Source organism: Triturus cristatus, chromosome 3_2 (assembly GCF_964204655.1).
Source record: "Triturus cristatus chromosome 3_2, aTriCri1.1, whole genome shotgun sequence".
Lineage (NCBI taxonomy): Eukaryota > Metazoa > Chordata > Amphibia > Caudata > Salamandridae > Triturus > Triturus cristatus.
Genome location: NC_140584.1, coordinates 1,132,930,971 through 1,132,949,377, shown reverse-complemented (window position 1 = coordinate 1,132,949,377; position 18,407 = coordinate 1,132,930,971). Strand labels below are relative to the sequence as shown.

Here is an 18,407-nt window from a genome sequence, read left to right as displayed (position 1 = left end):
TGAAAGCTATTGGATACAGGAATGCACAGCAGAATTGTTTCACTATGGAGATTGGGAAGAATGAGGGTGGCAGGGAGGGGGCCAGCAGACATCTTGTAGATGGCCTTTACTATGCAACACGGGATGTGGATCAAGACAGATTAATTGAAATCTACCTGTACTTTAGGAACTGGTTAACCATGTACACTAGATACTCCTAAGAAAGGTCTGTGTTGTCAAGGTAGTGAACTGTATTCCAAAGCAGTCAGTAGACAGGCAACAAGGAGTGTTTATAAAAAGAGGTCACGCATCAGAGTAGCAACTAGGATTAAACTAGAGCAATCAGCTTTAATGCAGTGGTCAGTGACAGCAGAAGACCTGCATGGGAAGACCTTTCCATTTGCAGTTGGCATAGATTAGATATAACAGATAGAGCAGAAATGATCAGGAATTACTTCAGAAACATTTGCATTGTCAGCATGAAGGCCATAGTGATGCAATCCAAAGTATAGAATTTAGAGTGGAGAAACTAAGGGAGCTTCATAAAATGAGTACAACGATCTTGGAGGAGGATGTTTTGAAATGACTTCAAAGTACCTAAACTGTGACAAAACCGAAGAGGGAGAAAGAGGGCTGACTGTTGGAGTGCATAGAAAGACTCATTACCACTAAAAGATAACGTGCTATGGGAGAAAAGACATGAAAGGAAACAGTACAGTTGTAACATAAGGAAGGTCTTTACAGAAATAGTAGTAAATGCATAGGACTGTCTTCCACCAGTTGAGGGTGCAAACTTAGTTTGAACAAACGTGGGAGCCCAACAGTTGTAGAGGAAAGATTGTATTGTAGACTAAGTAGAGTTTATGGTGTAAAAGTAGAAGGGGAAATAGAGAGAGTTGATTCGCCTGCTGGTCAAGTAGATGGGCTTGGCCACTATTTTCTGACACTAGTACTTTAAGTATATGCTACCGAATTTTTAAATTTGGACTGGAAAGACTAACGTAATCAAGTATACTTCAAAATCTACAATTCACACTGAGCCACTTCATTTTATTGTAACTGCTTTGTCATTGCATATCGTTTAGAAAACAACAACATCCAATGTCAATAGAAATTCAATGCCTTGGTACCAGCTATCCCTTTGAAATTACTAAGCCAACCTGCATACTTGAACTTCGCTGCTAACGGGAAAGAATCCTGAGCAATGCAATCCTCAACCCAGAGGTGCAATCAAAGCCATAAAGCATGCAATTCCCAGTCAACTGGGTTACAATGAGGTATGCTTTCAAGATTCTTATGAAAAATAGTACTTTCCAAGCACCTCAAGTGGTACCATCAAAATGTTCTCTGCCATACTGAGTAGCGAGAGGTTAAGTAATGCTAAACACCGGTCAACCTCCACTCTATGACACTGTGGCACACAAACATTACTCGACTGTCTGGAGAAGTAAATGATCGGAATCACCGGATATTCAATGGTGTCACTTTCTCTTGGCAAACCGTACCCAGTAATTCAATATGAGTTCTTCATCAGAGGGTGAAATCCATCACATGGCCAGTATTGTAGGTCCAGCAGATCTTCTAATACCAACCTCAAAACAAAATGTACGCTCATGATATCCAACTGCATATTCAAGTGAGCAATCCAAAAGAACACTGAATGATCGTCCCCAACTGCCTGAAAGATGTCCATTAATAAAGGGAAAAAGCTATCTCAGCCAGATGGACTTAAGTCCTCGAAGTTGGACTTTTGGTTCATAGCCATAGCATCAACTTCCCAGATCTAGAGAGCCACACACTTTCCTACTAAAGCAGTGAAAAGAAATGTCTGAGTACAGTTTAACTCTTGTCTTTCTTTTGGTCATCATCATTCCACAGTAGAAATCAAACATCCCTTCCCATCTCACATTGCCTAGACGAATAAGCCAGATGCTTCAACTGCCTCACCACATCGCTCTTACCAAAGCATTGGTGCGATTGAGACTGCACTACTAAAAGCCAAGTGGCCTCTACTAAAAGAGATCACCCAAATTGCTCTAGCCCTTAAATAACTGCATTGGTTTCCTTGGGATTGAAATACCTCTAACTGCTGGAAATACTCACAGTGTGAAGTCAATCATCAGAGCTCGGGTTTGGAGCACACTGGGTCAAAACATGAAGAATCAACATCACTTGGGAACTTTAGCAGAACATGATTTGCTCTATTTCTTCAGTGTAGCATACATTGTATGCTTACATAGGGGCAGACACTGTACACACGCTGACAGCCTATCCTGGAGATTCAACATATTTCACTCATGACGTATGAATGTATTTAATATTTGTATAGCAAGAACATAGCCAAAAAGCAGCACAGCGCTGTTTAGGGTCAAAGTCAAGGCAACAGTCGACGAGTGATGGTTGCCATAGCTGGAATCCGGGAGCAGAACTGTACTGTTACTGCAATGCGATCTAGTATCCTTTAACAAGATGCAACTTCAACTCTTTCCTACATTAGATGAGCGTTGGGACACTAGGAGGATGTTGGTCCAAATCCCGAGTGAACAGATGGAAAAGGCCTGCTTATTTTCATTATTATTATTTTTTTACACACTTGATGTACAAACAATAGGAATTAAGATTTCCCAATTGTGATTCTCTTCGAATCGCAATTAGGAAGTTGGATTTCCTCATGTATGAAACTCATTGAGTTTCAATTAGAGATTCCTTGTGGGTCGCAAATTGACCTACATTATGAATATTAATGAGGCAGCTCGTAGTTTGTTACCCATTTGGAATCAAAGCCATTACAGGGATGATGGCCTGCTGAGGTCAGCAGACCAGCAAGTCTGTGATCACTTTTAAAAAAGCTAACTTTTCTTTCTTTCATAAATCCATCCCATTTTTCTTAAAGGAAACCAGAATGCAGTGGTCTGTGTGATCACTGCCTGATCTTATAAAATAATACTATCTACATTCACAAAGGGGAAGTGGTTCCTTGGGCACCCCTTTCCCTTTGCGAATGGGTTGGCACCAGTTTTAAACTGGTGGTAAGGTATTACTGTTTTGCAACCAGAATTCTTTCACACAACAGCAATACATACCATAACGATTCGGCATTTGGATTGGATGACCTAAACACACCCCTTCCAAATACTGAATTGTAAATGCAAAATGCGAAAATGCGATTCTGTAACGAGTTGAAGTTCTACGCATCGGGCCGTTTGCGACCGGAAAAATGCTTTGTACATCTGCCCTTAGTCTCCAGCCTGATGGTGTTCTGGCTGCGGGCCTGAGGGGAACCCCAAGCTATTGTGAGTTTGTCTGCAAGATAAGTGGAGAGGTGCAGGTTGTGATGTCTTTGTTAATGATGCAGCTGGTTTTGACAGTGGTGAAGCTAGAAAGAAGACTCAATGTATTTCCTTTATGGGATGGGGTAATGTGATCCATTTTTATAGCCTCTGGACAGGAAGTGCTGTGGCATACGGGATGTCATAAGGGTGAGGAGGGCAATGTGGAGTCTCGAACGCCATCGAGGAGGGCATTAACACCATCCAGATGTGAGAGTAAGAGGGTTTTAACAGAAGTTCATCTCTGGAACAAACGTTTTCACTTCTTTAGTAACTAGTACCGGTATCAGGTCATCTTGGATTTTTTGGCAACGTGTTCCTTGAGAGAAAGGTTTGTGTCTAGTACGAATACAAGTGACTTGGTATTCGGTAAAAGTTGGAGTTCAAAGCAGTCAAGGTTCATGTCATGCCAGATTTGTACTATTGCTTGCTTGTTGTCCTTGGCAAATAACAGGAATTTCCTATTGGTGCGGTTGGGCTTCAGGCATGTATTGGATGTCCAGGACTGCATGAGGTGCAGACAGTGTGAGGCACTGGATGTCTGAAATTGAGGAGACTTTCAGGCAGAGTTGTGCATCCTCTTGATATTTGTGAATTTTTAAGTTGTTATCTAGGAGGGGAGCTCTAAGGGTCTCCAGAGATTGAATATGACAGGGAACAGTATGAAATCCTGTGAGACTTTGTAGGCAACACTAAACTTTTGGGATCTTGAGGGGCCTAATTGAATGATTGATGTTAGTTGGAAATGCAGGAGGAGAACCAGTGAAGGATACAGTATATATTTCCTGAGACTCCAGGATGTTGATGAGGGTGGGATGGTGAACTTTGTAGAAGGCAGTTCTGAGGTCCAGCAATAGAAGGAGGAAGGGGTCTTCATCTGTGGTCAGGAGGGTGGAGTCAGCAATGCATAAGGCAGTGGTCTCTGTGTGATATGAAGCCATATTTGCAGTTCTGCAGATGGTTAGCATTGATGTGACTTTGGAATTGTATATAGACTATTTCTTTCAATGATCTTTCTGATGAAGGGTAGGTAAGTGATAGGCCAACAAGCTCGCAAGGTAATCAGGGTCTACTGTATGTTTCTTTAGAAGTGGAAGGATCTGACATCTTGAGAGCTACTAGGAAGAGGCCTTGAATTACGGAGGCATTGACAATGGTGAATAAGGGTTAGCCTTGCAGGAGAGAACCGATGATGGAAGAGAGTAAAACATCGTCAAAAGGCAATTGCTATGAAGGAGTTGAATATATCAGTGAGATCCAAAAGATGTAACACTTCCCAGAATGACGTCTGATAAATCTATGAGAATGGGTGGGTATAAAGGTGGAAGCAGGTTTGGTTTTGTCAAAGTGCTGTTGGTCTATCTTTAATTCTTCCCTGAAGGATAGGTTGGTGGCACTGCACTTGTCTGTGGAGTGTGGGATAGGAGAGGAAAGCAGGCTGTTGACGCAGTGCTCAATTGTCTTGAAGAGTGGCTACATTTATAGTGTTAGTATAGTACTTTAATTTAGCTGCTGTAAGATGCGTTCTGTGTGTTGCGCAGAAAGACTTCCTACTGGGAGGTCATCAAGAGTTCTGTATTTATTCCATTACAATTTCTGTCTGTGGATGGAGTGTTTATAGTCCAAGTGGTCTTAAACGTACCAGGGTGGTGAAGGATTTGGCTTGCACTTGTATGTTTTATTTGGAGTGTGGATGTTCACGTAGTGTTCGAATCTATTAAAAGGGTGTTTGAAGTGGAGTTGGTAGGATGAGATATGTGTTCATGCATTAGGTTTGGTTTGTGGACGGAGACATTTTTTTAAGCGTCTGATGGTTTGGTGTTTGCTTGAGTTAACTTCGGTTTGTTGATAGGACACTGATCAGGGAGGCAGGGATGGTGAGATAGTCTATTGAGTCCAAGAATTCGAGTGGTTTGCATTGGCTTGTAGGTAATGTTGAGAAGACTAGGTCGAGAATGTGGCCTGCGGTCTGCACCTATTGGGTGAAGTGCTGTAACATAATGACTGTTATCAAAAAGGTTGAGAAGGGTGTCTTTTTTTTTTTTAACCTGACTCGTCATACAATGTATACCTCGGACAGTCTCTATACTATGCACCTAAGATATTTCTCCGATGGCTTCTAGTTAGTAAACATTGTTAGTCTCCAGTGGTCTATGCTCAGCATAAAGTAAATATCATTGATGGTCTTCTACTGGGAGCATAATGTACTACTCAGATGGCCCAAACTGCACATACAATTCACATTTCCAGTGGTCTGTACACAACATAAAATCTAGTGTATCTCTGATGGCCTATTTGTGCAATAAAATCTACACCATCCCCAGACTGAAATACAATGTACATGTCTAATGGTATACACTGGGCATACCAATTATGTCACATATGATCTAGACAGGACATAAAATATAAATCCTCTCTGATAATCTCCGATTGTGCCCAAGATGCTAATTTTTGATATTCATGACGGGAATAGTGCTCATCGCTGGTGTGTGATAGCATTTCACTCTGCATCCAATACACACTACGAAAAATCAATACTAGGCAAACCATGCATAACCCCGATGATCTATGAAGAGCTCGCTACAAAGATTATGGCATTTACTGTGCACAGAAATAATAGTTCTTAAGTACTGATAGCAACCCTGGGTTGATGCAACTTAAATATGGGATACATACCTAGTGTAGGAATATTTATTGTTGCTCCTATTATACAGTAACTTAACCACAGGCTGTGAGAGAGAAAAACGAGAACGTAAGTGAGGACTTTTATAAGAAAAATTATTTGTAATCAGTTTCAGACTGGTCAACATGTCAGCAGTTCCTGATTCCCCCAAGTACTGGATAAATTCTGGCTGGTACTTTATCAGTCCCAGATTATTGTTAGGACCTGACTTTAGATTGGCTTACAACACATAGGGTTCCAAATGCTACCTAGAAGTAGACTAGCAGACACTTCAAGGTCTTTCTGGTAGTTTATCAAACACATGTTCTGGCTAATACTGGGCTTCAGTCTGCCTATACTATGCCTCCCACAGTTAACTATTGAGGATTCCTCCGTCCTTTCATGAGTCCAACACCTTCCTAGATAAAGGCTGTAAAACATAGAACCTGCCCCTATATGGAGCTGCAGAGCATTTGGATACATTACATTCTATTATATATTAAAATGATTTACCCTTCAGGAAATCTGCTATTAATATGTCCTTGCAGTGCTGTATGACTTTGGATGCCTGCCTGCCACAATTCCAATGACTAGGTCAGAGGAGTCTCATTTTACTTAAAGAAGTAAACCACCATAGCTAGCCTCCCCTCCATTCCTTTCAAGGCTTCTGCTTGAAGAAGTATCAACCAAGGATCCGATGCACGCCAGTTAAGGTCACAACATACCCGATACAATGGTCAGCTACCTCTTCTTACAAGTCTCAAGCAGAGCATGTTAAACACCAATGCTCAAAAAACCCCACAAGTTGTTGTGAAATTCATCAAGAAGTGTTATACAAGTGGTATATCCCCAAAATAAAATAAAGCAGATCATCATATATACAGGGTGGCCTACTTCACAGCTGGCTGTGGAAAGACAATATATGTTTAGACTGCAAGTCCGAAAGATGCAAATAACACAGCTAAATAATCAACGTTTTCTACGTCAGTGTGCCTACAAAGAAGTTAACTAACGCCAAATTGTGTACTCGGGGCATGCTGTCGCTGAAGTCACCACATGCTAGAAAATTCTGGTAGGGAATGCAGCTAATGCCCCAAACCTGCACTCAGGAAGGTACACATCAAAAACAACAGATCCCCTTAAAAACGTTACCAAGGTTGCAAGGGTTGGCAAGTACACCTTGGACACTCACTGCAAGGCTCCTCATCTGTGATCATATCTTTAGAGTACAGCACTCAATGTGCCTGCAGTGTTCACTGTGGGTATTTTGTCATCAGAGAAACCCAATACTAACCTATGTGTCTCTTCATCAGGCAACAAAGGAACAACTGAACATACAAGATGTAATTTTTACAGCACAGGACCTAATTCCATGCTTCAGCTGTGTAAGACACCTCCTTGACCTGAACAGTAATGATATTTTTCCGCACCTCCAGGATTTGTAAGAAAATTGAAGTGAAGAATTTCCAGATTCAGCTCTTCAGATTTGATTTTATTGCAGTACCCTCAAAGCATAATGGGTCAGAATTTATGTTTGAGGAAGAATATAGAATAATCCTCGAAGTAGAAGAACAGATATTACACCAGCAGGGCGATGGAATCTGCTAGTGCATACCCTCATCTGAGGCATAGTGGCAAAGTCTTAAATAAGAATCAGAAATGTACTAGGAAGTATGAAATTGTGACATCAGGAATATAGTGAGGCCTATGAGACTCAGAAAGAGCAAAGGTTTAAGTGTGGATGGTGTAGCTGAGTCTTTAGGATAGTGGTAGGTGTTAGGAATACCAAGCAAGGATTCAAGAAACAAGTAGGATGTTGGCCTGGGCACAGTTCAGTTGATGGTAACAGAGTATTGGCAGTGATGGAATAGGCAGCTCACACAACTCTTAACAGACGTCCAGTGGTTTGATCTTAGTTCCTACCATTTGCTGTTAATTTTTTTCAGTGCTAGGAGTGCCCAGTAGGAGCAGACTGACAGTCACAGTGGCACCAACCTTTAACCAGCAACAACTTTAGAATGACAATGCATTATTCAAAGTGTCCCATAGTCGTCTTGGGCTTGGCTACCCAATGTGTGGTACACCTAAGTTATGCACAATCATGGTGCAGCTTAGTTGTGCTCCTTGGCATAAATAATCAAATGCCAGGAGGGGTTTTCACATCATGGGACTTTGCAGAGAGATGAAGGGTATGAGGTGTGCATCCAGCCATAGCCCAAGCAGCCATGTCACTGCAGGCCCACCGCTCACTACCAACCTCAACGTAGGTGGTAAAGAGTCAGTTCAAGGGATGATGGAGGGGCCTGAATCTTGCCAGCAGAATCCTGGCCCTTTGGCTGCTGGTGGTTCTTGCGCTGTCCTCTGGTAATGCACTCTACAGCTGGCTTAGCCAATGTTCAGGGTACTCGGGAGAAATAAAGGTCCAATAGGGGTTTTCTCCTTGTTCAGAGCCCACAACCTACCACATCAGTGGTTACTCTATAGACATCTTACAAGTGAGAGACATTGAAGCGGACTGTATTTATTGGACATCACAAGTCACACAGTTGCAAAACAGCAAGGGAATCTCCCAGGGAAGCTATCATGGGTTGCAATCTGAAAATAATCCCATCTACCGGGACGGACTCCTGCATGGCATGGGGAATCACCGTTGTGTGAATACCACCTTAACATACACGAATACACATATCCCTACCATAAATTCAGGGGTATGGGACGGTGAATTCGACAGAGAGCGCGTGTACATCCTTCTGCAAGTGATGCAAATAAAATGACAGCCCCCATCCTTCAACCGCTCCAAAGCCTGGCAAGGAAGAAGTACCCACTGAACTAAGCACAATAGTGGAATAGCTCTGGCCCAGTTAAGTCCAGCACTCTGCAGGAGAAGCTAGAGAAATGTGAAGCATGTTTGCCAGTGGTCTTGATGGTCCAAGGGCACTGGGGACATCAACGTAGATAAATCTATCAAGTTGCTAAATCTGAGCAAGGTGGTACAAGCTGCGAGCCTTTAAGGCCTACGTTAGAAGAGTGGCATAATGAAGGATACTGGTGATCTACAAATCCATCACAAAGGAACTGAACCATTCGGAGGACAGGTTGACTTAGTTGGAACTGCTGCTGAATCTACAGTGGTATATGGGACACTAGGAGAGGTAGTGAATGAACTGGATATTTTCTGAAGCTTAGCAGAGAGAGGGTTAACATTTCTGGAAGAGAAAGCTGTGGCTAGGAATTATGCGTAGGGTGAGATAGCTGGCTGTACGCTGACCTACATTATCAGGGGTCTCGGCCTTATAACAAGATTGTTAGCATCAGCATGGCAGATGAAACAGTGGTATTTAAAGATGAGGCTATACTTAATCATTTGCTCAATTTTATTCAGATTTACACATTGTTAGGTTTACAAAATCACAGGAGCACATGAGTCAATATCTTGAAAGTTATTCACTAGTGTGGTTCGATGCTGTTGCTCATTATCTTGAGCTATTATTTTAGAGCAGATATATAGCAATTAACGGGATTTGCAGGAGGGCAGGCTCCTGGTACTGATGGACTTAATATTGAGGTCCATAAAAAACTCAATTATTTGACTCTTAACTGCAAGCCTTTATGAAGATTGAGGGTGTTTCTCTGAATTTTACTAGTACAGAGTACTTCTGCTCCAGCTGTAGGCCATTATCACTCGACATTGACACCAAAGTATTTGCAGAAATCATGGACAGCAGATGTACACCCCTCTTAATCCTCATTGAACAATCTGGTTTAATACCAGGTAGATTCTCTATGAATAATTTCCCTTTCTTTTTGCCGTGTGCCATTGAATTAACCCTGAGCATAATGCAGAAGTGGTGATCTTGGATGTCAAGAAGACAACTGATACACTCCAGTGGTCTATTTTTGAAGTGCTCCGGAGAATGGGAATAGGGGCATATTTCCTCAGATCATTCAGTTTACTTTACAACTGTTCCTGCTACCATGAGTGTTAATGGCAATATCTCAACTGATGTATCAATAACTAGAGGACCCTTTTAGGGAAAAGGGTGGCACATCACCTCCTTGTGCTGCTTTTGTACTGTACACTAAAAAGCGCAATTAAAGCTCTACGTAAAAATGTCCTGAAGGCCTAACAGACTACTCTCTCCTTAGTAAACTTCTACAGGTCACCAATAGGAAGCATTTTGTTCCCATGAAGTCCTTCCTTCCAATATGAAGGTTTAATCAGTTGCAAGGGAGGGCTGGAGCCGTAATACAAGACATGTAATGTGCGACAATCTATATCTGCCAGTAAACTCAATCTATTTTATTTTATTTCAGACATAGGCTTGTGCATTTTAGAATCTTACATATAGCTTACTACAACTGGCACGATTAAGGAAATTCTCACCTTCCTTGGATGGTTTGAGTCATTGCTCTTAAAAAAAACTCAGATTCCTCCAAGCGACATGGGTATGCTGTTTGATAAATATGTTTTGTAAGCGTCTTTTTCCAAGTTGTGTAGATGATATGTCACCGCTGCAAGAGTAAAGCTGAGGATTGCTGTCCTATTTACCATGAATGCCGCCTTAGATGCTACTATACAGGTATGAGGACTGACTGCTTATTCATGCAATAATGTGTAGTTTTGTCTTAAGTTTCCATTTTCTTTTATTCTAGCTTGCCTTTCAGTTAATCTATGCCTGTGAATTGTAATTTATATTCTTCCCAAAATGTGGCTTGTTTGTATTATCTTGTATAATTCTTTAAAAACTGATGCAGTAGGATGGTGTCTTGTAAAACTGATTTTCATTGCATGCCACTGCTCTATCTATGTAGAAGATCTCCTAAGTATCCTGAAGGAAATTTGACAACACGCTGATGGAATTCAGGTAAGCAACATAATTGAATGTATGTTTTCATTATGAGTCAAGCTTAAAATATTACTTCGCTCTTTTAATATGTATTGTCTAGTAGTCAGAATCCTCAAACTCTCCTACTTCTGCCATCAGCCTTGAAAACAACAACAAGCAGTGGCAAGCTAGCACAATGTTTTGAAAAAAAAATGTTTATTGTGAAGGAAACAAAAGAATGAAAACCTAACTATGCACTTAAATCACAGGCAGATACATTTTACAATTACACTTTCCTATTTTATGATAACTTAAAAGAGCGACATAAAATATGCCACACGATATGCAGGCAAAAATATTAGCGGTTACTAAAAAATAAAAAGCACATTTTGAACTAGCTTTGAACAGAAAATAACACATTTTTGGTGGATGTGAACAATGCGCACGGACTTTGTGCAATCACACAAACTGAAAAAAGCTAAGGGGTAAAACCACTGCCCAAAGTTGCATGCTGTGGATGGTAAAAGCTCTTTTATGCATTAACATTATGTATGATTTTCTAGAAAAAAAAATTGTCTGGGAAAACATGCAATGCGGTCTCAATGGCCAGACTTAATAAAATTACTTTATTTCTAGAGATGCACATCTTTATTCCAAAGGATTAGAAATTCTAGCACAAAAAAATGCACAAAACAAAAGCATAACCGACCCCATCCCCATGGTTTTAATATATGTTAAAGATTAGTCTATAAAACGTTACATATGTACAACACAAATATTAACCGAGGCAAAAGAAAAACGGTGGCAATATTATAGAGCAGAAATAAGCATTAACCTGATAAAAAGTACTAACCTTGGTAGACGATTCGATTAGTTTCTCTTCCTCCTTTGGAGATGTGATGATAGGGATATTACATACTGGAGTATAAGTTTCTTTCTTGTCCTAAAAAAGTTTTAAACAGTGGGAAAAATATATACCTTTAATCGGAGGGAATTAAAGTAAGGAAGAAAACAGGAATACAAGAAGTAAAGATAGCAAGAGGAGGCAAGGTATGTGAGGGGTACAAAGAGGCACACAAGGGAAAAAAACAGTAAGTGAGAAAAAGAACACAGAGGGAAAAACAAAACTAGTAACATAAAATCAAAAGCGCAAGGTGCTGGATGACTCAAAAGAAAAAGGTTCAGAAACCAAAGAGCACAAGTCCTGAGTTCCAAAAAGCACAAGGTCAGAAAATCAAAAAGCGTGAGGGCTGGAAACCAAAGAATGAATGGAAACCACAAACAGAGAGGTATGGAATCCAAAAGGGAAACAAAAAGGTGCTCTAAAATGTGGCAATGTATGCACTCATAGCACCAGGTCCTTAATACCAATATGGTGTAGACAGCTGACACTGGGAGAATGCAGGCCTGATTTGCAGTCCTCTGAAAAACATTACAGCGGGGTCTTGGGGTTCTGAGACTTAATAAAAGAACATTGTTGTCTGGCAAAGGGGCCTCTAGCTTGTCTGTAATATGAGCTACTTTACTTATGTGCAATGAAAATCATCCTGAGCTACTAATATTTGTAATGCTGTAATAATGATTGCATCAGCCTAGATTACATTAGTGGCACCCTATGCATGATTACCAGAAGTGGTGATCTCTGTGCAGGGTTGTCCACAGTGATCACCTCAGTGAGTCAGGCATGGTTGCAGGAAGCAACGTATAAAATGTTTTGTCAATTTGGAACGCCTTAACATGGGTAAGTTATAGCAGCCATAGCGGTCGACGGCAGCATGCTGGAGAGACCGAAGCAGGTTCACCCACAGTTCTCCTACCTGTACGGCTGCCTTGCACATCTCCACAAGGCCCTGGATCAGGTAATATTTTGCTTCTGCCATTAGTTCTTTGATCTCCTGTCCAGTGTTTGGAAGAGTAATAGTGTCATCTCGCAAGTAGTTCAAAATGGTTCCGAAATGTTTTCCACAGCGATCTATAAGAATCCAACCTAAAATAGGAACAATGTGACTGGTTACTTACTTGCACAAATGGGTCTGCATCCCATACTAAGCATCTAGGACATATGTTTATGTTTACATAGATTTATTCAAGCTATTGTAATTTTTTTTTTTTTTAAATTAAGAGTTTGTGTTGTTTTATATCTCGGGGTATTCATAAGTTATGCACTTCTCCCATGCTCCTCACTAATGACAATGCAATCTTTGCTGTGTTTCTTTGTTCTCATCCCCATTTTGTTTAATCAGTCACTTTTATGCCCTCATGTTTTTATTCATTTATGAAAATACTGTTATAGGCAGCTATTTAAAACTGGTCTTTTACTCCTATGAGATATATATATTTATATACACATATACATACATATATATATATATATATATATATATATATATATATCTCTATATCTATATCTCTCTCGCAGGGTTCGCCTCAGCAATTCCAATTCCTTTGTAGAAAGACAGAGCGGACCCAAGGTTCTTGGTGCAATTCAGTAAGTATTTATTAAATGCCCAGCATATGCGCCATAACGCGTTTCGATCCCCACTCGGGGCTTGATCACATGACGCGCTGCTTTGAAATTGGTCAACATTTAAAGTGACAGTGCAGGAAGTAACGTGATCAGCTGAGGAAACCAATGCATAGAAATGGAAGAGTTACTGAGTTCCACTTAGCAAGAGGTTCACTTAGTACAAATATGCATTCAAATAAATATCCCAATAAATACAAAAATGTATAAATATGATGATAAAAAATACATACATACTAAAAATCATGGAATTAAAGCTCATGGTATTAAGAAAGAATGGCATTTAAAATCTATTCAAACATTCCAAAATTGAAATTGTAAAAGCTAAAAATGCCAAAATTATTTTACCAAACAGCATTTGATATTTAAATACCATCATCATTATTGCACTGTTATGTTAAAAACATAAATATTAGTACAATCTTAAAGTGTCATGATGTATCGCTCCTTGCTGCTATACGTAATCGAAATCGAATATATATATTCACTGAAAAAAACACGTTTCAGGGACGTTGTAGTTAGTTGGACATTTCACTTGTACAAAACCAGAGAAATTCGGCCGTTATAGGTGAACTAACTATAACTCGTGCCCCGTAATGCACTGCTGAGGACGTCACATATTACATCATTCATGACATGGTCAGTGACATCACTGATGACATCTCAAATGACATCACCCAGTGACAGTGCGTTTCTATAAAATAAATTAAAAAAATAAATATATATATATATATATATATATATATATATATATATATATAGATAGATAGAGTGGGTGTATAAGTGTCTGAATGGATGATTTAGTAGGTGCGTGACTGACTGTATAAGTGAGTGATTAAACATGTCTTCATGAATGTATAGGTTAGTGACTAAACTGTGAATGTCTTGATCAGTCTGTCAGTTGGTATGTAAGTGGCTGCATGGGTTGGCGAGTAGCTACATGAGTGTATATGGGTTATTGATTGGTTGTCTGAGTATCTGTATGGGTGCCTGAGTGTCTGTGTGGGTGGATGGGTGGGGGTGTGTGTGATTGTTGGACCCGGCCTCGTAGGATGGCCCTCCATGCCCCCGCACCCCCGAAACCTGGTGCCTGCAGCCCTAGCACGCGGCCCAGCCGACCCTTCCCACCAGGACACCTGCGCCAACTCCGGACATCCCCGTCCATGGCCTCTCTCCTTTCGGCCACCCCGGGCCCGCGTGCCCACTCCCTGCAACAAGATGGCCGCCCGGCCCCAGCGCGACCCGGGCCTAGAGGCGCCACTCCGGCTGGAGGACATCACGCTTCCAGGGGATGAGAGAGGGAGGAGCAGTTTCTATCGCACCTCTGAACTCCCCTGGGACGATGGGTTTCGATCGGCCCTCCGGCCTCCCTGCGGGCTGGCTCCGTGCCTGCTGGGTGTCTGGGACTCCTCCCGACCCGGCCCTGAAAGGATCAAAAGACAATAGCAGGAAACCCCGACAAGCGGCCCCCAGGTGACAAGACCCCTGCCTGCGCAGACTCCGGACATCAAAGCAGGGTCGACCTATAACAAGGGGTGCTCTGAGACTGTCCGGCAGATTCGACACTGGAACAACGAGAGCCTGCTGACGTGGTCGCGGCTCCTGGAACTGGAACTCACCTGAGCCCTGCTGAGTGACTCGCGGCTCCCCTGAAGATCGTAAGACCTCCGAACTTGTACCTGAGCCCTGCTGAGTGACTCGCGGCTCCCTGAAGATCGTAAGACCTCCGAACTTGTACCTGAGCCCTGCTGAGTGACTCGCGGCTCCCTGAAGAACGTAAGACCTCCGAACTGGTACCTGAGCCCTGCTGAGTGACTCGCGGCTCCCCCAGACTTTCACGGTCCCGCCGGACCCCCACTCCGACCACGTATCCCCCAGCTCGAGGATTGTGAGCTGTGCGCCGGATACGTCCCTGCTTTGAACCGTTACCAGAGACAGTCCCGCTACCCCCTACCTTTCCGAGACTCTTGAGCCCATGCTCACCTTGTACATATTTGCAGTGATACCTATTTGATAAAGCTTGTTCTGAGAATACCCAGTGTGGTCTCTCTGTGTCGTGTGGTGCCAGAAGTACGATCCTAGTTGCGAGATTCCTCCCCCTGGGGAATTTCCCGCCAGTGCCCGGCTACAATACTACACGGGTGGGACTCAGGGAAGTCAGGACCCCTTTCCGGGCTCCTCTGAGGTCGCCGTCTAACATTGGTGGCAAGCGACGGGATTCGGGCCCATCACCTAGAGATCGTACAGTGAACAACGGACGCACGACCAACAAAGATGGCAGAAGGAAGCGCCACGAGCTCCGCAGAAACCAACGCCAACAGAGTGTTCCAGGTGGAGCATCTGGAAGAATACACACACAAGGAGCTAAAACAATTTTGCAAAGAACTTAAAATCGCTACCACTGGCCTCAACACTAAGGAAGACTTGCAGAAAGCACTGAAAACTTGGGTGGAGACCGGGGCCTCCCGCCCGGAAGGCACGGGGGAGCGCCCCGACGAAGCCGAACCCCCCCAAAGTGAAAGCAGTAGCAATCAGGTGCGAGGCATCGTACCAGACGGGGGCCTATCCCCGGAAGAGCTCGCGGACAGAGAGAGAAGCCGCAGTCATGAACTCGAGTTAGCCAAACTCAAAATCGAGGGCGAATTGAAGTTAGCGGAGAAAAAGCTAGCAGTAGAGCAAATGCGTGTACAAGGCGAACTGGAAGAAAAGAAGCTCCAACGGGAGCACGAAGGAAGAAAGCTCCAACTGGAGCACGAACGGAGCTTAAAGGAACTCGAGCTCAAGGCCCGAAATGAGGACGGGAGGCCCTCGGGGAACCGAGAGACGGCCCCCCCAGCGGAACAGAAGGTCCACATCCCCAAGGATGTGGTCAAAGAATATTATAAAAACGATGACATTCAGCAATGGTTTCGGGCCTACGAGGTCGCCATGACCTCCCATCGGATTCCACAGAAGGACTGGGGGGCGGGGTTGTGGGGACGGTTTCTGAGCGAAGGAAGGGACACCCTGCTCGACCTACCCCTCTCCCTGCAGACCTCCTACAGCCACATGAAAGAGGCTCTCCTCACAAGATACGGCCTCACCCCAGAAATGTACCGCCAACGGTTCCGGGACTGCAGGAAGATCCCGGGCACCACCTGGGTGGAGTATGTAAACTTTTTTAGTCGGGCCTTCGATGGGTGGGTCAAGGGCAGCAAGGTCACCACCCTTGCCGAACTCACTGACCTCACGTTATGGGAACATCTGGCTGCGAACTGCTTCGTAGAGCTACGTCAACATCTGCTGGATAGCAAGCTCACAGATCCCCGGAAGCTGGCCGTGGAGGCCGACCGCTGGACCAACACCCGGGACTCCCGGGGCATGGTAGGAGAGTACCCCCGAACCAGTCAGGGACCACCCCGCCAGAGAGGGGGAGGGAACCAGGGAGGGCCGAGGGAGTCCCAGCCTAGCCCCCCGAAGACACCACCTCCACCTTTCCCGGCGCCCCCCCCCACCAGTAACAGGGCCCCCTGGGAGATGAGGACACCGGGTGACCGTCACATGTTTTCGTTGCCAGAAACCCGGGCACTACGCCAATGACCCAGAGTGCCCCATGGCCACCCAAGTCACCCCTGCGAGACAGATAGCCAACGTAGCCCTGGGGGAGGAGGTTGAGGAAGCCGAGGAGTGGGAACCCGCCGCTATGGCCCTGGTATCCCTGGGAGATAGGGAAATGATCCCTGGTAGCCTCCTACCCTCCAACACACAGAAATATGGGCAGCTCGTCAAGATCAATGGCCACCAGGTAGAGGCCCTGCGGGACACCGGGGCCAGTATCACCGGTGTCCTCAGGCACCTAGTTCCCGAGGAGCAGATCCTCCCCAATGTCTTTTGCCCCGTAATATCTGCAGACAATAGGGAAAGTATGTGTCAGGTAGCCCTGGTGCCATTTGAGTGGGGAGGGGTGATAGGTAAACTCAAGGTGGCCGTAAGAACCTCCCAGCCGGTCGACTGCCTCTTAGGGAACGACCTGGAGAGTTCTCCCTGGAAGCACGTAGAGCGCAAGGCCCACCTAGGAATGATGGGACTCCCCGAGTGGGTGTGTGCCACCACCCGATCTATGACAGCCCGACTCACTCCCCGGAGAGAAGTCGAGAGCACCCCGGTCGAAGTAGCCAGCACCGTCCCCGCCGAGGATCCTCCCGTTCCCCCATCGGAAGGGTCCGTCGCCAGCGACAAACCCGCACCATCCGACCCCGCCCCGGTCCCCGAGTTGGGGGATCTACCCGAGTTGGCCCATTGGCGCCACGAGGGCGGGCCCACCCGAGAAGAATTTTGCCAGGAGCAAGCCACCTGTCCTTCCCTGGTCGGGCTGCGGCGCCAGGCCGAGGGCCAAGCCGCAGGTGACCAGACCGGAACGCACCGAATCTATTGGGAGAATAACGTCCTGTATAGTGAGCAGAAATCAGCGGAGCTGGGATCCGGACGGGTACTGGTGGTACCCCTCCGCTTCCGGGATTTCCTCCTGGGCTTAGCCCACGATGTCCCCCTCGCCGGTCACCTGGGTCAGGACAAGACCTACAGCCGTCTCGTGACCCATTTTTATTGGCCTAAGATGAAAGCAGTGGTAGAGGCACACTGCAAGTCCTGCCCCACGTGCCAAGCCAGTGGGAAGAGTGGGGGGAAGCGCAAGGCTCCCCTCCAACCCTTCCCGGTCGTCAGTACCCCCTTCGAACGAGTCGGGATCGACATCGTGGGGCCACTGGACCCCCCCACCTCCCAAGGTCACCGTTTCATCTTGGTCCTAGTGGACCACGCCACCCGCTACCCAGAGGCTATTCCCCTGCGCACCATTACGGCCCCCGTGGTGGGCCGGGCCCTGATGGGGATCTTCTCCAGGGTGGGTTTCCCCCGCGAGGTCGTGAGCGATCGCGGCACTAATTTTATATCCAGGTATATGACGTCCCTGTGGCAACAATGTGGGGTGTCCTATAAATTCACCACCCCGTACCATCCCCAAGGGAACGGCCTAGTAGAGAGGTTTAATAGGACTTTGAAAGGGATGATCGCTGGCCTAGGAGAGCCCCTCCGGCGTAAGTGGGACGTCC

At 44.7% G+C, this 18,407-nt stretch overlaps 1 protein-coding gene across 1 annotated transcript in view; it reads right to left on the bottom strand.

The window, feature by feature from the left end:
• The window catches only part of TNFAIP1 (TNF alpha induced protein 1), a 96,284-nt gene that overhangs the window by 14,226 nt on the left and 63,651 nt on the right, over positions 1-18,407 (bottom strand). The window contains exons 3-5 of the mRNA XM_085649945.1: positions 12,614-12,783; positions 11,650-11,739; positions 5,985-6,037 (exon numbers count right to left, since the gene is read on the bottom strand). Coding sequence (XP_085506071.1) covers positions 5,985-6,037; positions 11,650-11,739; positions 12,614-12,783 — 313 coding nt within the window. The remainder of the gene's footprint in view (positions 1-5,984; positions 6,038-11,649; positions 11,740-12,613; positions 12,784-18,407) is intronic.